The sequence below is a fragment of the Leptidea sinapis genome, chromosome 5, assembly GCF_905404315.1.
Source record: "Leptidea sinapis chromosome 5, ilLepSina1.1, whole genome shotgun sequence".
Classification (NCBI taxonomy): Eukaryota; Metazoa; Arthropoda; class Insecta; order Lepidoptera; family Pieridae; genus Leptidea; species Leptidea sinapis.
The window spans coordinates 6,472,222-6,495,758 of NC_066269.1; the positions used below are offsets into that span (position 1 = coordinate 6,472,222).

Here is a 23,537-nt window from a genome sequence, read left to right on the forward strand (position 1 = left end):
AGAACTTTTGGTATTTTAGCAAAATATATTATACAACAATTGAACACACGGGTATTTTACAAGTTTTGAACATATTTTCGTAGCTGTAGCAAGATTTGGATACATAAACAATAACTGGAAACTTTGATTTGGAAAAGCTTAGGATTGAGCGGCGGCGGGTTGGCTATCATCCTTTTGTTCTGTTGGTTGGTAGCCATTTTTGTCAGCAACGAATGTAACAGAAATATGTTGGCCATCTGGGGCTACATATTTGTAGCTTCCCTTAACCAAGAGTCCTTGTTGGTCTGTATCGTTTTTGTACTCTCCCTGTTCCTGTCTTGATGTTCCGTCACTTGTTTCAAATCTAAAAAAAAAATATTTTTATTACAATCACATGACTCACAAATCCAATTGTACCCTACGATACTGAACCGACATCATAATTTGAATACTTAATGGGTTCATTGCTCTTGACTAGTTTTAACGCATTGGGTTGACTTGTGAGATAATTTCAAATTTGAATCTGATTTGAATAATGAAAACATCTCAAAATATAGTCCTTATAATATATTATGGGCGCCAACATAATTTATATGAAATATATAGATTATGCTGATGAAAAGTTCTGCGAAGTGAAACGTACTTGGTACTCGGAGTAAACTGTAGGAATTATTGCCCTTGTAATATGGGCATGATTATTTATTGTTCTAAGAAGTAAATACTCCTTACTTTAAGTATTTTGTCAGACACTTTTAATTAGGTTACTAGTAGATATTATGGGTTTCATAAAATTCTCCTGTCTCGGTGTTTGCTACCACCGATGTGACCCACCCCTAAATATATATTTCTTCTGACATTTATTTTTATTTTATTTTGATTCAGCATTGAAAATACATACAACTTCACTTTGTCGCCCTTCCATGATCTACAACTATTTTTGTATCGAGATTTTTATATTATTCTGTACCATCCACAACAGCTACAGGGTTGCAAGATGGCAATCGAATACAATAATTGTAGTACGATATAAATATTTGGTAGGTCTGAGAGTAAGTTGCATCTATTTTTTATATTTCAAAAAAAATTGTATTACTTTTTATGGCAATACAACGTTTGCTGGGTCACCTAGTAATATATAATATAAGTACCAATAATAATTGCTTGTTAAATTACGTAATTAATTATAAATACAAATTAACTTACTCGAAGTTATATCCATTAACGTCAACTTCAGAATCTTGTTTAACTATTTCTACTGCCGGTGTGGTCTTTGGTTGGTCTTGTGGGTAAGCGCATACGAATGCTAGTGCAGCTACAGCGAAAATAGTCTGAAACACACAAGTAATAAATAGTTCAGATTAAAGACGAATCTGTCCAACCCGAGAAAGGATCGATACACATATATGCATGGTGCAATTTCCCAGTCAGTCGGCTGAGTTGTAAAGAGCGTACTTAGACATAGCTTAGAATATACTTACATTACACTTTACTGAGTGTTTGATAAAACGCGAACTTGACTTTTGCAATGGGCTGTCTTTGCTTAAGGCTGGAGACCGAATCAACAGCCTTGAAGAATCGAGCTAGCTAGGTTACCTCTCTCGCACAAGATTGCCGTTGTTTTAATTCAAAATTTGAAGCCTTATTTTATTTATTGCAAAAAATTTTCTTTGCAAAAATACTATTTATTGGTAAATAGTTAATAATTTTTATACAATTTTTATTTATATTGAATTTTTAAATTAATTAACATGTCCCCAACTAGAAAGAGGTACCCCTACTTTGGTGATTTTTTTCGCAATGTCTATTAAAGGTAGAAATGTAAAGAAAATTATTTATATTAGTTAATTTTCTTCTCGTATTCTGTAGAAATATAATTAGATTTTTGTAAAAATAAAAGCTTTACATAAATCGTTTAGAAATGGTTTCAATAATGAGCTATTTTGGCGATTTCTTGGGACAGCTAAGTTTAGTATAATTTCAGCAGTCAAATAGCTATAAAAACGAAATCAAAGATTATGCTATGATTACACACAGCTAAGTTTTATGTAAGTTAAGTCTGAGAAAAAGTTTTGAATGTTATTCGCGTATTTTCATCATCAAATATAATAAATACGAATTATTCTAGAAAAATACCGTTTTGGCTTACTTATGTGAATTTTCTTAGGGCTTGATGTTACAATAACCTGATTTGATTATGATTTTTATGACATTGAACTTGGAAGATAAATCATGGCTTGTCACAGACATTCAAAATTAAGTATATGTCTACTGCCTTTGAGTGATGATATTATATTATCGATATGTGTACACATACACACTCGATGTGTCCCGTGGTTTTAACTGCGACAAAATATATTGTTTGCCATAAAATACTTATTATCACTTTTGTATAAGAAATAAGCATGGTTATACCAGACTTACTCAAATGTAGTAAGCAGCAACTTAAATAAATATCTATTTATATTATTTATGAAAAATTGAATTATTTTTCTTGGTATTTTATATAGTTCAATTCTATTTAGTATACTATATTGGTGGTCAAATTAAATTGATAAGAAAAAAGTTAATTAGAAAAAAGCTAATGAAAAAAAAATCAATGAACTAAGTCATATGTAATCCAAAATGAAAGCACTTCTTATTTTTTTTATGACAATAAGGGACAAGACGAGTAGGAGTATTCAGCTGATGGTAATTGATGCGCCCTGCCCATTACAAAGCAGTGCCACTCAGGATTCTTGAAAAATCCTAAAGTTCTGAGTGGCACTACAATTGCGCTCGTCTCCTTGAGACATAAGATGTTAAGTCACGTTTGCCCAGTTATTCTGAATTCAGCGCCCTTCTGATAGAAACAATAATGTGTATACATTACTGCTTCACGGTAGAAATAGGCGCCGTTGTGGTACCCATAATCTAGCCAACATTCTGTGCAAAGAAGGTAGCAAAGGAGTCTCCTACTGGTGCAAAGGAGCCTTCCACTGTGGAAAACAAATAATCACAATCGATATAGAACAATATCTAATAAACCAAAATGTTATTCAATTAAAATATAGATTTTTAAATCACTTGAAAACTATAAAATAAGCTGATACTGAAGCATGATATAATAAAGCATCACTTCTCAAGCTAATGCTTCTAATGTTTCTAATTTAAAAAAGATGTTTTAACGACTTACAATTTTCATCATTTTGCTTGGTTTGTTTTTTTTGAAGTTTAGGATGAGTTGAGGATGGACGAACGACCCCTGTGGCACTACTGATTTGAAGTAAGAAGTACTGGTATAAATATAGATTTGTGTTGACAATGTTATATCGAGGTTTCATAGTCGCAAGGTGCTAATAACATCATGCAAGCAGTTTATTTGAGATGATATACGAAATCGTTACAGGGATTTCTGATGTGTGAATTGGTTAGACATGCTTGGCGCTCTCGTGTTTATATTAACCTATTTTAAATTATGACTTCCGAATAGATTATTTTATTATTGGGAGGTAAAAAATGTAATCCGACTGATTGATTAGTTATCTTGCGGAAATTATTGGTATTAGATATTTCGTAATATTCCGGCAATATGTTTTTTTTTTGAAGGACCGACGATCTGGTCAAGATTGCCGGAATACGTTGGATGAGGGCAGCGCAGCACCGGTCGTCTTGGAAATCTTTGTTGAGGCTTTTGTCCAGCAGTACATCTTCCGGCTGATAATGATGCTTTTTTATGGAAAAGGAGGACAAACGATCGTTTCAGCTTTTAAGGAAGGTGTACGCACTTTTTTTTAAAGTAGGAAGGTAGGTAGGTCCCGGAAACACCGCACAAGGAAGTTTTGTAGTACGTGGAAGACAGATCCTCAGTTCCTTGAAAAACACACTGTAGAGGAGCCACACATCGAGATGGTGTAGATGATATCCTAATTTATGGCGCGTCGAAGGTGGAATTCGGCGGCAAATCAGGTGACACTGCTTTTCGGAACACTCCCCGTGATAGATGCGGTAGAAGACATACAATGAAGCGACGTCTCTACGCAACGTCATATGATCCAGCCTTTTATAGTGCACTGGGTCCCCAATAATTCGAGCAGCTCTGCGTTGCACACGGTCAAATGGATCGAGCTGAAACTGGGGTGCGCCAGACCAGAGATGACAGCAATACTCCATATTTGGCTGGACCTGCGCATTCAGCCGTAAACAAGCCCCTTTGTGTTCATTCGAAAAACCGACAAATCACGGGTCGCTCGAGCTATGAGAATTGCAGCGATTTGTGCGTCGAATTCTTTCAATGCATGATACAATTTATATTACGTTTCACCAGTCTGTACGCACCATTCTAATAGCTAGCGTAAACAGTCCGATAGTGCGTAAACAATTTTGATTTATCAATATGTGGTAGCTGGGTTGTTTAGTTTCTAAAATAATAGACTGCTCGTCATTAAAAACGGAATAAAAACGTCTTTGTTTGTATCTGGCGTCAATTGCTTATAAAGCATGACAGAAATGATAGTAATTATATGTTTACTTGGTAGCTGTTATTTTTTTATTTATTGAATTTATACTTCTTTAGGCGCGTTATGAAAAAATTATGAGAGTGAAATTTTAAGATGCGCGCGCTTCACTGTAACACACAAGTAACAGGTTGAAGTTGGTTCCTAAAATTTTCTGACGTTTGCGTCATTCGTTTTTTTTTTGTTTTCGACCATTATTAGGACAGGCAAAGGGTTCAAGCCCAGCCGTATTCATTATTCAATAATTAATTGTCAAAGCCATCTTTGCAAGATTTTTACAAAATTGTTCTTTCTAAAAACGCACGAGGAATAAATCATTTTAATGATTTTTGCTTCGTTAGGCCAAAGAGGTACCCATTAATATCTTGCGTGCATACATAAGCAAACACACACTTTTTTATATTAGCTCTTGATAGCAAGATTTTCGATATGTGTTGAAAGCTGTATATGATGTACCAATCCATAAGTCAGAAGGCATCCTTCCCATAAGTTGATTCCATTCAATGAAAAATGCAAGCTGAAATTCAAAAGGCCAGAAGTCATGTTATTCAATGATTGCCTTACTGTTTTGAAAGACTGGACCCTCTACAATTAATAGGTTAACTTTAGATTAAGGATTGGTCGTTGGATACCGTACTTACTACCTAAGGTCCCATACCTAATATATAACCTATACCTAAGGGCATGCCGGAATCATAGGCAATGAAATGGCCGACAAGCTCGCAAAAACTGGATCTAAAGCAGTCCAATACGGTCCGGAACCTATTTTTTGACTGCCTAAGATTATCCATTCGTCACGCCCTGACGAACCAATATCTACTAGAACGCTGGAGCAAATCAACAGGTAAAAATCATTCCAAAGCACTGATAAAGGCATTCAATAACAGAAAAGCGAATGAAGCCCTATCATTGAGCAGGAAAACCTATGAATACTCACCAGGATGCTAACTGGACACTGTCCCCTAAATAAGCATCTCAGTGTCGTCGGAATAAAAATCGAAAGAACTCGCAGATTTTGCCTTGAGGCCGATGAAACGCCTCTTCATCTCCCCACTAATGCGTAACACCATCCTTGGTGACTACACCCTGCTCCCAAATGTTCGTAAATGCTGTAAGGCTTGATACCGAGCTGTAAGAATGAGTAGCGACCACCATAGTTCAATTCTGGACGCGGTGTTACTAGGACTTATCAGGACTAGCCAAGTAGCCACCCTCTCCAAATTATAATAATACTACCTAAGAAAAATAGCTTTTTATATTACAGCAACTTTATATTGAACTGTGTATTGGCTATTTTTAAAGTTGCTTGTGTGCGTGGCTCAAATTATCTTTCAAATTTTGTAACTTATATACGCTTCGTGTTATTTTATTTTGATATTAATGAAATAAGAAATACTTACTGATGATATGTGATCCCAGTGTCTTTCTTATTTCTTTTAGTTATTATTTTTAAAAAGCTTTACTACGCAACCTGCATTTTAGATTGAATTATTAGCAAAGTTTAACAGAACAATTGGCACGTCAACGTCACACATTGTTCATGACTGGCTTGTGTACGCCCACTTGGGCTTAGTATTAGTTGCGACTACGCCTGTGGTATCTAGTTGTAGTGCAGCGGAGACCAATCCTTAATCTGAGAGCTAAACTCATATAAAACGTAAGTAAAAATAATGATAAGCCCTTTGCCGCTAATATTTTTCAGGCGCTATATTTAACTATACACTCATCAATATTTATATTATATTTATATTGTTAAACCACTTGAAAACTATAAAATATTATACCATTAGAAAGTTCTAGTGCTATTTTTTCTTCAAGGTCTACTAATATCTAATAACACAGCATCTTTGTGTGAGTGTGATCCGAGCGATTGATGCTCTCTGCACAGATTTTTTATATTAGGTTCCAATTTACCTAGCTTTAATCTCAAGGCTCCGCTTTGTGTTATATCAAGTCGATTTTTTTTATCGGTAAATCATTTACAGCACTAAATCCACATTCAGCTAAATATGAAGACGGAAACGGTAGTAAAAGTTTTCTTATACATTCTTGAAATTTGCCTTTTTTAAAATTAGTCCATAAAAGAGTCCATTTTTAAATTGCCCCGTTTAATTATCAAATTGGTCGCCCTCGCCCACATCGGGAAACACTGATCTAGACTTTGCCAAACACCCAGCATTTAAGACTGTAATATTAAATTGTATTTAAGTTTGTTATAATTCTTAAGCTATAGAATAGTACATGCAGTTTTTAACTTAATGGACTTGATAAATATTGTTATTTCATTTGCATGTTATGGCACTTATATTCAGTGCACTTAGAAATTTACTTATACTAAGATTACTTTTAGTGTAACTGTAACTGATTGTTCTTAAATAAATAAAAAAATAAATAAAATAAAATAAATAAAGATTTTAAATAACAACATGATTTTATCATTTCTCTCTTTCCCAATGCCAGAGTTGGTCCCGTGAAATGACAAAAATCATTTATTTATGTGTTTTAGAAGTTAATTTGGTAAGACTTAGACAAAATTTGGTAAAAATTTAGTATCGTGTTGCAAGTGGAGGGGGGTAAGGATGTCCTCTGTCCCCTGGCACTCCTCCCGAGAAAAATCTCTTGAAAATAAAATTAATGTAAACTAACCTCAAAACAGATAAAAATTGCTTTGAAGACTAAGTAGAAGCGTCCCTTCGTGGGGCCCATATTATTTATATTCTATCTATCTAATACATCTGTATAGCTAAATATAAACACTAACTATTGTAAACTATTATTATTTCTTTTTTTTAATGTTACTCTGATTCTGTAGACTAATTTACTAATAGTATAACCCTCAGTGGTTTTAATTGCATTGAAACCTCCATGTAAAATTTGTTTTTTTATTAATTATTAAAAAAAAATGTGACGTCATCGAGCGACGTCAGATCGTCGTTGTTTTATTTAAATCGTAAATGCGATGTGGCTTCTTCCACTATTGTCGTTACAAACAGCATTGAAGTAAAGTACCTCTTACGTTATGTGGTTTTTGTTATTTTGTATTCAATCAAATGAATAGATGAGAATCTCAGTTGCTTTTTGTGTATAATCTGATGATGCTTTAACAAAATAGTTAATAAAGTTCAAGGATTTTGCGGGCAATACGATGTAAATAGGAAACCAATTTACTTAATATTATTACTAATAATTACCAAGTTATAACTGTAGTGGATCTGGTATGTTTTGCATTTCAAATAAATTTAAAATTCATCCTTATTATTATTATAGTAGACGTTACTTTCGAGAATTTTCACAAGGATCTAAAGTATTTATTAAATAGTTGTGTAATGTATCCAACGTATACTTTTCTTTTTTCTTGTGGGCAGGGCACATAACTCGACGGACAACTGTCTCAACTGCCCCAACGGCCAAGATGTGGTGTTGGTAGGCCTCCCACAAGATGGACCAACGATCTGGTCAAGATAGCCGGAACACGTTGGTTGAGGGTAGCGCAAGACCGATCGTCGTGGCGATCTTTGGGTGAGGTGTATGTCCAGCAGTGGACTTCTTCCGGCTGAATATATACTTTTCTAATGAACCGGCAATACTCCTGTAATGCCTCTGGTGTTGCAGAAGAATATCTGCGGTGGTGATCAGTTAAAATCAGATATCCTTACGCTCGTTCGTCCTCCTCTTTCAACATTTATATAGAATAGGAGCGCCATATATAGAGAAAATGAACTCAAATTCTTAACACAAACTTTTAATAATATTTTTTAGTGTCTTAAGTAGTCGAATTGTCCACAAGAGTGAATTATCGATATTTATAGCCTTTTAGGTTTCAATTCTAACTGGCGTCTCATAAACAAGTACTTTCGACATACTTCGGTTAGCAAATGAATTAAAGTCCTAGATAACTCACGCAAAGAAAAATTTTGTAAGCTCATAGAATAAATTATTAGCAATTCGTAAAAGAACGCGATGCATCGATTTGTCCATTGAACGAGTGTACTAGACTGACGGGGAAAAGTGGTGAAAGCTCTTGGGGCTAATCACATCTGCCCCAAAATATGTTATCATTATGACCACGACTGCTCTGCCAAGAGTGTCACGAAGAAGGAGAAGAATAGCACTAGTTCATATAAGATTAGAATGGCTAAAGTCGACGCAAAAAAGAAGACGCAGTGTTGTAAGCCCCAACACGATAGACCGATGGTCAAGATCGCCGGAATAGTTTCGATGACTTATCATCGTGAACATCTTTGGGGGAGACCTTTGTCCAGCAGTGAACGTCTTAGCTTGGCTTTTAATTATTATTAGGCAATTTCTAATATCGCGGAAGTGAAACAAAACTTTACCGTCGTGTCGTCAGAACATGTCTTTAATGAGCCCATTGTGTTTTCACTCACGTATCGTTGCCTAATGTTAAACATAATATATCATCTTATCTGCCAGTTAACTTGCATTTAAATTTTAGTGGCTTTTACTATCTGAAAGTATTTTTGAAATGAAAAATTCTTCATGTGTGTGTCTTCGCTTGGTACTTTATATTGTGGGTAATGAATGAGACTGGGCTATTATGCATGGCTATGTAAAGCTCTTCGTAATGTTAGCTTGTGGGGACTAGGGGAGCGTGGTCAGTCACATAACTATTTATAAGTAGTAGTCATTTATAAACAATAACAATTACCTACATATTATATACATGTGGCACACTAAAAATCGGAACTATTTGAATTTCGATTGTTATAATTTTTGAAACGTTGCAACCTTCTTAGTAATAAAAAAAACAATTGGCGGGAAATCATTTGTCAATTGTTTTTTATCACACATCAAAGTTCTACGTACGCAACGAAAATAGAATTAAGTCTAAAGTAAAAGATTTTAGAGCGATGTTTTTTTGATTTTAAAAGTTGTCTCTCTCCGCAAGAATGTGCCGCTCGTCTTCAAAATGCTTTTGGGATGGAAGCACCTTGCTTGAGCACCGTGAGGCGATGGTTTGCTGAATTTGAGAGAGGTCGGGTTTCTTTACATGATGAATGTAGTGAAGGGCGGCCTTCGTTTTGAACCCGAAAAAAACAGCTATCTTGTGAATGTGTGTTTGAAAATGAGAACAGGCTAATAAAAGTGATGCAACCGTTGGTAAAAAAATGTCCCATCTACACAATTCCACTTGAATATCAAAAGAGTGTTAACGCCGAGTGATATTTAACCATTTGTTTGCCCAGGGTATTAAAAAAGTCCGCGAAACACGATCAAAAAGCCGCGTTCTCCTACATCATGACAACGCTTCTTCACACACGGCCAACAAAACTAAGTCATTTTAGCTTCCCAAAAAGTACAACTCGTCACCCATCCTGCACATAGCCCCGACCTAGTACCCTGTGATTTCTTTATTTTCCCCAAACACAAAGATTTGATGAGAGATTTCACTTTTACTAATTCCGAAGAGGCAGTGATAGTGTTCAATCAGCACGTAGAAAACATGCTTTCAGAGCTGTGGTCCTCCTCCTGTTTTAAAAAATTGTTTGTTCGTATGATTAAATCCTTAAAATGTAAAGGAGAGTATTTGGAAAAGCAATAAACATAATATTTTGGTTTTAACATGTTTTTTTTTTGTTACGCAAAACTTTTAGTGTGACCAACGTATGTACACGTATTTTCCATAACTCGACGTCTTCTTTTGTCCAGTATGTCCGTATATGTCCAGTGCCAGTTGAGCATTTTTACCCACAAACCATGAATTTCTTTGTAGATACGTTGTATAAGTAACCCCACGATCTTTTCCCTCGCCGTTCACTAAACAAAAACACCGTGGATAAAGGGTAACTGGGGTCGGACCCATCCCAGTAAGAGATAACGAGGCAGTAGATCAATCAGCTAGAAGGGGTTCTGAGTAGGAACCGGTTAGACCGGAACATTTCCTATCACTGCCTCATGGTTGGTAACCACACAAATCAGCACATGAAGACCTCCACCAACAATACTGGATAACCTGGAGCAGTGCAGGCAAGCCAAATTACCCTGTTCCGACCTGCGTGTTACCAGGGCCGTTTTACGACTTAGTTCATATCGACTACGTCGCAACATGGCCAGAGGAGACCTCGAACAAGATGGGAAGATGAACTTAAACTCACAGCGGGCGAACTGGAGAAGAGTGACCTACGATAGACCCTAATGGAAAAGCTAGAGGAGGCCTTTGCTAAGCTTAGGCATACTAAGTTACGAGAAATACTCTTACTCAAAATAAAAGGGCTTAGTAGATAGATGGATATTTACCAGTGGGAGGCTCCTTTGCACATGATGCCGGCTATTACTAATGTGTAAGCATTATTGTGTTCCGGTCTCAAGGCCGCCGTAGCTAGTGAAATTACTGGGCAAATGAGTCTTAACATCTTATGTCTCAAGGTGATGGTGCAATTATAGTGCCGCTCAGAATTTCTGGGTCATTCCAGAATCCTGAGCAATACTGCATTGTAATGGTCAGGGCGTATTAATTACCATCAGCTGAATGAATACTACTCGTCTCAACCCTTACTGTCATATAAAAAAGATGGATTTAGAGGCTTCGAATGACCAATTTTAAGTCGATATTCCAAGCCACAGAATATGTCACTTTTGAGCAGGTGATACGAAAAAGTTAATATATGACACCATTATCATAAGCGTGGGAATTCTCCCGATAAGATTTTGTAATGTTTAAATGTAAAGATTACTTAATATTAATATTGAATGTCACTATTGTAGATAATCATTCATATGTTAAATTCTATATTGAATAACAAACAAATGTAAATATGCTATAGGTGAATGCTGATTGCGAAGTCATAGATTGTTGTCGTGTCAAATATGACAAAAATAACTTTAACATTTTTAAATATCAACCAATAGGTATTTAAGTGGTGGATCTTCAGAGTATGACGTCAGCTTGCAAGTGCAGGAGCTCGGAATACATATAAAACGGATGATCATACAATAGTTACTCATTCGTTAGTTTGTGCTCAAGACGTTTACAGATCAACAATGCTTAAATACGTGAGTCTTTACCTATTTTGTAAGCTTCAAATCTCGCTGCAAATTATACATAGCTTTTCATTAGTGACGGTTTCTATATTGTTATTACTAAGGATTTAGCAAAATATAAATGAGTCATGTTTTGTGATTTTAATTTATTTTTATAAAAATACGAGATGAGACGAGCAAGGCGATGGAAATTGATACACCCTGCTTATTACAATGCAGAGCCGTTCAGGATTCTGGAAAAACCCAAAAGTTCTGAGACGTAAGATGTTAAGTCTCATGTGCCCAGTGATTTCACTAGCTACGGCGCCCTTCAGACCGAAACACAACAATGCTTATATATTACTGCTTCACGGCAGAAATAGGCGCCTTTGTGGTACCCATAATCCAGCTGTCATCCTGTGCAAATGAGACTCCCACTGGTTTTCTCGTCAAGTCAAATCCAGAACTAAACACAAATTTTGAGCACTATTTAAGTGTCTGTTATAATCAAAGTGTCCAAAAAAGTTCTATGGAGGTATAGGTTCTCTTTGCCTACTTAGAACATATTTCTTGGAATCATTTGTGTATAGATAATCCTATCATATCCTATCTCGTATCTCCTAAACTACAAACTGTTCTACATCGGATAGCAACTGACCTTAGATAATTTATACGTCTAGATAGAGTCTCTTGCTGTTAGACAACCGATATAAATAAGGCCAGGAATATTAGTTAAGTATGCGTGACAAGTTACTTCTTACACTCCCGATTCGTATGTCACTTTGTATTAGGGGTTTGCTCATAATAAAGGTGAAAGAAAAGGAAATTTATATATTGCATCGAATACAGTATACTTACATTATAGATAGAAATATATTGTAGTGTCTCCTATGAAATAATAATAATAAGCGAATTTAAATGATCATGCAAAAAGTTTACTTAAAATTAAAAAATCCTCAACACTATAATTTTTTTTGTCGATTAACCATTTAAACAGGAGTTCAATAAATCGTTTCTGTGAGGTTTACTGTCAACCTCAATATTTTTTGACATTTTCACAGCTGTCATAGTATATCTAGATGTATTATGGCTGTTCCCAATATTCAGTCTATATCTTACTTGAGATAAAAATCGTAACTATCGTTGACTTTTATGTCCCAACAAACTTATCGACTGTAACTCACCTTATCCGTACACGCTGTCTGTCTATAGGACGATATAGTATAGCTTGCCAGCGATAGAAGTTTGTATGCAAATTGCAATTCAGGCGTCCTAATATAATGCGAAAAGAATGAATTATCGGGTATAATGGGACAGCTTCAGATTATTGACAGCTAATTACTGACAGTAGAAGTTAGTAATTTATCTCTATCTGTAGATAGTATATTGGAAACGGCCGTTAATGATCTAAGCAACTGACATATAACTACGTAATATATTTAGGTCTCACAAAGAGATTTACGATACGACATGGGTACCTTCAAAAAAAAGCTCGTAAAACTTCCTTAAAGGCCGGCAACGCTCCTGAGATTCCTCTGCAAGAGAATGTGTGCGGTGGTGATCACTCAACAGCAGGTGACTCGTACGCTCGTTTGTCCTCCGTTTCCATAAAAAAAGAGTTGATTCAATTTAAAAAAAAAGGTTAGCTTCCATATTTATGATAATGACTCTAAATGTATGATACGACATTTATTACGTACTAGCTGACCCGGCAAACGTTGTTTTGCCATATAAACTATAATTCACGCGATAGTTTTATAAGTAATAAAATATTGCCTATATTATAGCCTGTACATCATTTTGTTCTATTGTCAATAGTTTTTGCAGCGCACGCAAAAATAGGTTTTCGATTTTACACCTTGTGTTACAAAATAGCAATTTTATTACGGATCCCTAATTTTGAAAATAAAAACATAGCCTATAGCCTTCCTCGATAAATGGACTACCCAACACTGAAAGAATCATTCAAATCGGACCAGTAGTACCAGAGATTAGCGCGTTCAAACAAACAAACACTGCAGCTTTATAATATTAGTATAGATAAAAAATTAAAGATGGCCGATAAATATACATCTGCTTTCAAACAAAATTACCAAACGAAAATCGGTTCATTAGTTTTGGTGTTAGTAAATTACAGACGCACACGTTAAGCGTAAAAAAATATAACTACTCTTAGATTATTCTGTACATAATAAATTTGCATACTATTTTACTTCAGATAAGAGATTAATTTTTGAATCGAATTTATAATTGGCATACAAATAAAACGACCTCCCGCGTTCCATGCGAGTGCTCTTCAAACTGAGCCAACCGTTCGAGTGACGTATCATCATAAAATCTTGTACGCCATGTTCAACTCTCAGGTTGTGGCTCCATCTACAGAATCTACTTTACAGTTAACCTGCTCAACCCCAATATTTGCATATTAGGAAATTGACTTGAGATGTCGCTCTTGTAAATCTAAACACTTTATATTTTTTAAGTGATAACCCTCACTTCTAGTATTAATATACAAATAATTTTATTTAAAACGAAAAGTCGTGGTTTCGAGTCCTGAATCGTTCATAAGATTTTGTTTTCAAATTTTATTTGTGTTAATCCTAGAAGTGAGGGTTATCACTTGAAACAAATTTTTAATAATTGATTTGTTTTTTTTTTAACAGGTAACAGTTTTCTGCGTGGTAGTGGCGGTCTGTGCTGCTGTTCCTCAACAGAATCCACAGGATGTGCAGATACTGCGGTTTGACAGTGACGTACAACCAGACGGCTATAGCTTTGCGTGAGTCAGCCACACAAACATAATTTTTCTTCAATCCGAAAAAAAAAACATAGCTACACTTAGATTAAGGTCTGGTCTCCACTGAGCTCCAACTAGATACCGCACTACCTAAGAACAATAGCTGCTTTAATGCGGTAACTACTAGATGCTTGTGTGCGTGGCATCTTGACACTCAATAGCATCTTTCAAATTTTTTAATATACGCTTCGTGTTATTTTTCATTGAAATTAATAAAATACATAATACTTACTGATGATATGTGATCCCAGTGTTTATCTTGTTTAGTGTAGTATTATTATTACAAAGTTTAACAAAACATGTGGCACGTCAAAGTCACACATTGTTCGAGACTGGCTCGAGTAGGTATCTAGTTGGAGCGCAGCAGAGACCAATTCATAAACTAAGTAGCTACATAAATACATTATTCGGTTTATCATTTTAGTTTTTTATTTGACACAAAAGTAAAACGAACCTGTGTATTTTTCTATCATAATCAGGATAAATGTACCCGACTCGTAAAAACGTAACTAATTAAAATTTCTAAATATGTACCTCTATGAAATTTCGTCCCCAATATTTCTGTAATTTCATGAAATAAAAACATGTTATAGTTGGCACAGAAATAGTTTAAATAACATGGTTTTCTATCACACCAACAAAACCTGAAAGTTGGAAAAAATAATTTATTTTCATTACTCATCATTATTCTCAGTTCGCCATTTTGAATAAATTGGTTTGTTTACATTGTAAGTCATGTGCTTTCGAAAGCTTGCTGACGAAAGGAAAAAATTGGACATCCTTTTTTAAAATAATTGGGGCGTTTCTTCTTAGTTTAAACTAATACTAAAAAATCCCGTTGGAACCATGGATTTGTCCGGAATAAAATGTAGCCTATCGAGCTTGGGAAAGGACATATCCTTTCGCAAGATCTAGTCCATAGTTTCTCTACCTTATTTTGCTCACCGCCCACTTTGAGAATATTTTTTTTTCTAGAGTATTTTCATGTATTTTTTTGCCTTTTTAGACTATATTTTTTAATCTACCCACTCCCCATCTGCACCATCTCAATGCCCCCTAATTTTCTGTGGGTCTTCTACTGCCCCCCCGAAAGTCTCAAACGCCCACAAGGGGGTGCTATCGCCCACGTTGAGTATCCATGATCTAGTATACGGCTGTGCTAAATTTCATCAAAATCGGTTTCTTTATGTTTGTTTTACAAAGTCTGTTGCTTTTACGCTCTAGTGTAACTTACATTCACATTTATAATATTAGTTGGGATGTAATATCTAAATAAACATGTAATGAACACAACGTATGTAAATATTAACTCTGTATAGTTTATTCAGTTAATGATGATTCTGACACACATTCGAAGCTATAAAAAGTTATAACTTGTTTGTTTCAATATGCATTTTAAAATAGCTTGCAAACGTTATTACTGGCTTGTTCGTCCTATAACTTATTACTTACAAATAGTACGGTTATGTTTGATGTTTAATGCACTTTTTTTATGACAAGTAAAGACAAAGTAAAGGACGAGATGCAGGAAGTTCAGCTGATGGTTCAATTGATACGCCCTACCCATTAAAAAGCAGTGCCGCCCATGATTCTTGAGAAACCCAAAAATTCTTAGCACTACAATTGCTCTCGTCTCCTTGATACATACGATGTTAAGTCTCATTTACCCAGTAATTTCACTAGCTACGGCGCTCTTTATACCGAAACGAAAACATTACTGCTTCACGGCAGAAATAGGCGCCGTTGTGGTACCCATAATCTAGCCGGCGTTCTGTGCAAAGGAGCCTCCCACTGAACACTTATCACTTCAAAAGAATAAAAACGCTATTAGCTGTTATAGCGACCAGAGTACATAAATTTAAAATTATATAAATGCGTGCGTGATTAATAAAAATATACCATTATATTTTGCATCGGTTTATTCAAATCTATTTGCTCAAAGGTCAAACAATGCAAATATTTGAATATGACGTTTGAATAATCTTAAGTTTGTTTTCATTTTTGATTTGATCCTTAATAATTTTGTTTAAGCTTTAAATACATTAACGATATTTGTCGGAAGTGTCGGAAAGAATTTGCCGTCTGGCAGCTTTCAACTAAAACGCTGTCTAACGGCGGTTTACTATCAACATATAGAGATAAATTACTACCTTCTACTGTCAGCAATTAGCTGTCAATAATCTGAAGCTGTCCCAATATACCCGATAAGTCATTGACGCGTGAATTTCAATTTCCATACAAACTTCTATCGCTGGTAAGCTGTACGTCGTCCCATTGACTGACAGCATGTACGGATAACGTGAGTTACCCTCGATAAGTTTATTGGAACAGAAAAGTCAACGATAGTTAAGATTTTTATCTCAAGTAAGAGACAGACTGAATATTGGGAACGGCTGTAAACCGTTTGAGATATAACAAAATAATGTATGCTCTAATTGTGTATCTTAAATAGGTCTTCAGAAAAGTTTGCGATGGCATATAATATAATAATACTGACACACTTTTTACACAAATTATCTTGCCCCAAGTTAAGCATATATAGCCTGTGTTATGGGTTGCAAGACAACGATATATTTAATACAATATACTTACTTAAACATACATAAATACATTTAAACATCCATGACTCGAAAACAAACATCCATATTCATCATATAAATGCTTGCACCTACCGGTATTCGAATCCGGGACCTCTAGCTTAGTAGGTAGGATCGCTAATCACTCGGCTATACTTTTCGTCTATATGTCTATCTTTTATGGATAAAGTACTATATCGCGGTTATGTAAAAGCTGTTTATAGAAATATGATATTCAATGTTATCATTTTTTATTATACTTACATATTTTTTGAAGTTATACTTCTTTAGGCGCGTTATGAAAAAAATTATGAGAGTGAAATTTTAATGCGCGCGCATCACTGTAACACAAATGTAACAGGTTGAAGTTGGTTCCTAAAATTTTCGGCGTAATCGTTATTTTTTTTGGTTTCTTCGTCCATTATTAAGACAGGCAAACGGTTCAAGCCCATACAGCCGTATTCATTATTTAATTATTAACTGTTAACGCCATCTTTGTAAGATTTTTACAAAATCGTTCTTTCTAAAAACGTAGTACGAGGAATAAATCACTTTAATGATTTTTGCTTCGTTAGGCCAAAGAAGTATAACTTCTGCGTGCATACATAAGTACACACACACTTATTTTTCTATTAATTTGTAAAAGACTGTCTGAGTGAGTAGCAAATTGTAATCCTCGCAGGCTAACAATATCAATATTACACAAATAAAATTTGAAAAACAATTTTTTGAACGATGCGGGACTCGAACCCACGACCTCTGGCGTTCCGTGCCAGTGCTCTAACCAACTGAGCTAAACGTTGAACGGTGTTCGTGTATTAATCCCAGAAGTAAGGGTTTTCACTAGAGACCGGATTATATGCAAATGCATATTGCATATGCTTTTGCATATTTCAGCGGAATGTGCATATTTTAGAAGAACAAAATAATAATGCATATTTACGTTCGATCTCGCTCATCGTTCGATGCTTTTCATAGTAAGCCCAAACATTGCACTCAAATTTAAATTCTACCCATTAACCTCAGTAGACGCAGAACGCTCCTTTTCCGCTTACAAAAATTTATTAAGCGATCGTAGACACAATTTGTCTACAGAACATTTAGAACATTACATATTTTAAAGGTAAATCTTAAATTTCATTGTTACCTAAGCAGGTATATCTTGTAATAGCTTTTTTCACAAACACGATTGACAGTACAAGTCTTTATAAAAGAAAAAAAAATGTTTAAAAATATGACTTTTGTTCCTGTTTAATTGTAAGCATATTTTTTTTATGGATTTTCGTGCATATTTTAGCTATTTTACTTGCATATTTTGGGCATTACTGTAGCATGTAATCCGGTCTCTAGTTATCACTTTAAAAACTTAACAAATATCAATATTAACAAACCTATGAACCTACTCAGTTGACATTCAACACAACTGCGTAATCGCTAATGGCCTTTTTGAACCTCAACATAGTCACGACTTCAAATTAACTACACGAAAGCAGAATATAAAGGACATCTTTAGTAATACGATATTATATTGTGTATTCCTAGACATCTATAAAATATTGAGTCATTTTATTTGTATAATATTAACACTATTAATATTATTATTCACTCCCACTCACAACACCTTAGGGAGGAGGGGATGGCTGGAAAACAGCGCTGCATGGAAACATAATTCCATGATTCCATGTCAGGTGAAGCTGAGCCTTATCCTTTTGCCTTTTGTTTCATCGCGTATTCTAATAATTCATTTTATATTTGTAATGTTTTGTATGGCAATAAAGAATTTATTATTATTATAGTAATAACCAATGAAATTACTTAATTAAAATACTATTGAAAGAATTTAAACTGAATTTTAAAATTTTTTGGTCTGCCACCCGTGACCGTGTTAACTTTAAAGACAACGAAACATCGGTACATAATTAATAATCTTGATACTATAAAAATATAGTAAATTCAAAATACACCTTTTAAAATAATTTATTTACCATTTACAATGTTTTTTTAAATGGAGTAAAAAAATAAATTGATCTCAATATTAGCGAATATATTTTGATACTTTTAAATCGATATGTTTAAGCAAACGACATCAACGCGCTTTTTTATAACTTTTTCAAATTTTAAATAGTAATAAATACATAAATACTGCTGGTTTTTTATTTACCAATAAAATGTTTATAGATAAATTGGGTTTCAAATAAAAAAGTATACTTGTGAATATATGACAATACTGATTTAAAAATTCTCAATTCAAATTCAAATATTTTTATTTAAAATAGGATTTTATATTGCTTATTGAAAGTCAAAACTACCACCCATTCCAAAAATAATGCCTCAGACCTGAGAAGAATGGGCAGAACTAACGCAACGGGCTTTTTTTTTTTCATTTAATTTTTTTTACAAATTATGGTAATATCGTACAATAAAAGTTATCTTTTAATAGCCTGAGGGTGGTCGCTCCATTCACATTCCATTTTTCTGGGATCTTGTTGTAAAAGCATATACATCGCCCCACACAAGCATTATAAGTTTATGTCTATTCCTGGTGTTAACATTATGGTTATGACAGTTTCTAGCACATTCACTTATGTGCCTATACATAACATTATCAAGAATATATAATAATGATTCTTTTTTCCATCAGGTATGAAACCAGTGACGGAACATCAAGGCAAGAAGAAGGAAAACTTGACAACCCACAGTCAGAAAATGCCGCCCTCACAGTAACTGGACAATATGCTTATGTAGCCCCAGATGGCAAGCGGTATACAGTAACCTTCACCGCCGGTCCCAACGGCTTCCAACCGAAGACATCCCTTGGACAAAAATAAACAAAATATAATATCTCCTGGGAAACCATTTTGCCGCTATATGATCATGATACATCGATATTTTTAAAATATCTATCGATCTCAGCAAAGACACAAAACAATTCGTTGTATCTAAAATCTTGTGCCATTAGATATAAATTGTATTTCTAATTTTATACTCACTAAAATATATATTTTTAATAAAATAGTTTATACGGTCTTTTAATTTGGCTAGGCAATCAGGCTAGCTTACCCACAAAAATTGTTCGTAAATTTCAAGGACATATAATTGTTGCAAAAACACTCTATGACTAACGAAATGAAATTAAACCAAGATTGAATAACTCCTGATGGAGTATTTAACATTTCGGTTCGGGCATCAAAATCGCTGGATATATGACGTCATTCTTCTTCCAATCAGAGGAATACTGTGGAATGAAGGAATTGATTGGCAGTGTTTTGAGGTCAAAATTACCTTCAAAACTCTTTTTTTTTATATTTTAGACTTAAATAATTTAAACGTCTACATAGAGCGTCTATCTGCTAGACAACCGATGAAAACAGGCCAGGTTTAAGACTTTAGTGTGCGTGACAAGCTACGTCTTCCACTCGAGATTTGTATGTCACATTGTATTAGTGTGAGTGCATTGCTCAATATAGAGGTTAACAGTAAACCTCAATTTTTTTGACGTTTTCACAGTTGTCACAGTCTATCTAGACGCATGAATGATCTAAGATAACAGATTTAACTGCACTAAAGCATATTTATATTTAGCTTATATGGAAAACTAAAAATATAATATAATGAATATATTTGAAGAACCCATTCTCACCTTGACATAATCTATAATATTTAAAAAAATCTCTATAAATAAATAGGAATTAATTATATATTCAGATTATTAATTGAAAAAACTGCTCGTATATAAAAATTAATTAATTACATGTAGCTACACCGCTTGAGTTTATTGTAATGTAAAACAAACGTTCATCGAATGAATGGAATATGATTTTTTTATTGATAATAAGTGACAAGACAAGCATGACGTTCAGCTGATAGTAATTGATACCCCATTACAACACAGTGCTTGAAAAAACCCAAAAATTCTGAGCGGCACTTCAAGTGCGCTTGTCACTTGGAGACAAAAGATGTTAAGTCTCATTTGCCTAGTAATTTCAATAGCTACGGCGCCCTTCAGACCGTAATACAATAATTCTTACACATTACAGCTTCACGACAGAAATAGACACCGTTGTGGTACCCATAATCTAGCCGGCATCGTGTGCAAAGGAGCCTCTTACTGGTAAAAAAAATAAAAAGCGTACTTGGTCTGTATGTTAAAAAATATCTTAAGCTTAGAAATCTAGGCAGGCATTTATCTTCAATATATAAATGTCATTTGTTGTATATATTAATATCTATTAACACTACTTTATTATCATACGTAAGTCTAAAACATGGAGTAAGGTTATTTCGCAAGCACATTAAATGCCACGACGTAGGTACATCGCTCATCTCGACTTTACAATGCATTACATGTTATGTGTTGACCTCTAACCTAGTTACGGAATAAAGCAACATGTTTAGATATCAATGAATGTTTTTTTCTAACCTTTATTTAATACTCATTCACTCAAATCTTTAAACGAGCAATACTTATTTATATATATATATATATATATAATCTGTATCTTGGAAACGGCTCCAAAGATTTTCATAAAAATTAGTATACAGGGGATTTTGGCGATAAATCGATCTAGCTAGGTTTCAATTTTAGAAATATAGTTAGAAACAGCTACAATAACATTAGAATGCAAATGTAAATTGGGCCACTATATACAAGACTGTAATAGATCAAATAGGAGATTGGGTGATCCGGAAAGCAGAAGACCCTCGTTCGAATCCAGATGTTCCAGATGTTAGTTTTTTCGAGCAAGGCTCGGTCGTCCGGATGTTTAGTTAAAAATATAGATATTACATATTAGGAATGCAGCGGCCGCTGTCAGGCAATTAAACTATAAGTTTTAGTTTATCGAAATTTGATAAAAAAAAAAGAAGTAGCCCGCCAATTTTCTTGCGCCCGTTCTTCTCAGGTCTCAGGCATTCATTTCCGAATGGGTAGTAGTTTTTGATTTTCAATTAGTGATTTCATATTCCATTTTGAATAAAACCTTGAAATGAAATCATGTATTATCATAGATGAATAAAGTGATTTTGATTTTATAATTTATAGTGAGTGAGCATTAACTTTATTCGAAGTTGAAATTAAATAGTCGTCAAGCATTAACCTGTATAAATTCCACTGGACAAGCTGTGCCTATTTGAAGTGCCACTCTTGAGCGTCCAGAGAACTTATTTTGACGTATAATTCAAATGGTTGCGAAGGAACGTACAATACTCTAAAGTATTTTTACATTTTTATCAATTTCGTTCATTTTCCGTGCTATTTATACTTTAAGAATCAACGTAATAAAGTACACAATTTTTTTTGATGTTTGCTGAGGTTATCCTCACTAGTTTTAGTACCGCAGACTCTTGCTACATGGCCAACAGCGCCAAAATGGCGAATATCAAACAGGCACAAAAGCACTTTGACAGCCGCCAGTCCAGTGGTATATAGTAGTGGTCAGTGTCGTCAAGTTATATGCCAAAGAGGATGTAAATACTACATAATAAAAGGGATTGCCTCGTAAAAATTGAAATTTAGTTTATTATGAAATGTGCAGTGAGATTAGACATAAGTTTGAAATATTAATTACAATTGGGCGACGAAGCATAATCCGGCTATGTTTGAAAGCAAACAGTTGCTTATTACGCAGTGGAATGGATGAACCTGATTAAAGCCGTCATCTGTCAATCTACAATCGAGTGAATCGTTTTTTTCTTAAAGAGTTTCGCTAGGCTGTCATATGCTAGGAGAAAAACTTAGGTATAAATTACCATAACTAGGCTAGCTTTGTATCTAATAAGAGGTGGTGATAAAAAAAAACTATATAAGCCATGTCACTGTTTATTTAAACTATCAAATTAGGTAGATTCTGTTGGTCTTGGAGTGGTCTCAGGCTTTACTGGTACTGGGAGATGGTTGCCCGACATCTCAGTACCATTAAGACCAGCGCTGTATTTGGTGACGTAGAGCTCACCATCATCACCGATGTATGAAACTTCACCTTCAACAACGAGGACATATGTTTCTTCTCCGTCTTCATTAATTGCTGGCACAAGACGCCCTGTCTCAGACACAACAGTTCCTTCAGCGGTGACGTAACGTAGAGCATACTGCCCAAACTCATCATGAATCTCTTCATGCTCCAAAGCAGGTAATCTTCTGCGAATCTTTTGCTCATCCAGCTCTTGTTCTGTTTTTGCCACATGCGGAGCGCAGAACGCTACGGCTACTAAAGCTGATAGAACAATAACCTGAAAGAAGATTTATTATGTAGAGCTCGTTTCTGAGTTTGATTTTCAAATAGTATTTTAATTATTGTTATATTACTTCAATGTAGAGAAAGAAATTTTTAAACTAATTACCACAAAAGATGGAAATACTACGTAATAAGAGGCGGGACTGCCTACATTGAAATTTAGTTTAGTATGAAACGTGAAGTGATTTGACATAAGTTTGAAATAGTACAAATTATAGTATGGCGATTGGTGACGAAGTATAATCCGGCTATGTTTGAAAGCGAACAGTTGCTTAAAACGTAGTGGATTTTGGCTATCTCTATTTTTTACAAGATAATATACGTCATCTTTGAATCTATCAATGACTGCACGTTTCATACAATCGAGTGAATCGCTTTTTTCATTGTTTCGTTAGGCTGCTTATTTCATAATATAGTTATATTAGTAAAGGAAATAGTTATTTTAAAAAAATAGATAATACTCCATTAATCACAGTAA

The 23,537-nt window shown here is 34.6% G+C and overlaps 2 protein-coding genes across 2 annotated transcripts; one reads left to right on the forward strand and one right to left on the reverse strand.

The window, feature by feature from the left end:
* Positions 1-138: 138 nt before the first annotated feature.
* Positions 139-3,163, reverse strand: LOC126964720 (endocuticle structural glycoprotein ABD-5-like). Its single transcript, XM_050807996.1, has 3 exons — positions 3,152-3,163; positions 1,183-1,307; positions 139-343 (listed from the first exon to the last, which is right to left on the reverse strand). Exons 1-3 carry the CDS (start codon positions 3,161-3,163, stop codon positions 139-141), a joined length of 342 nt encoding a protein of 113 aa, XP_050663953.1.
* Positions 3,164-12,744: 9,581 nt separating this feature from the next.
* On the forward strand, positions 12,745-19,654 carry LOC126964721 (endocuticle structural glycoprotein ABD-5-like). Its single transcript, XM_050807997.1, has 3 exons — positions 12,745-12,756; positions 14,117-14,232; positions 19,468-19,654. Exons 1-3 carry the CDS (start codon positions 12,745-12,747, stop codon positions 19,652-19,654), a joined length of 315 nt encoding a protein of 104 aa, XP_050663954.1.
* The last annotated feature ends 3,883 nt before the right edge of the window (positions 19,655-23,537 follow it).

Coding starts and splice junctions, on each gene's coding strand:
- LOC126964721 (XM_050807997.1), top strand. Junction 14,233..19,467: donor CCAGACGGCTATAGCTTTGC/GTGAGTCAGCCA, acceptor TTTTTCCATCAG/GTATGAAACCAGTGACGGAA.
- LOC126964720 (XM_050807996.1), bottom strand. Junction 344..1,182: donor GTTAATGGATATAACTTCGA/GTAAGTTAATTT, acceptor TTTTTTTTTTAG/ATTTGAAACAAGTGACGGAA.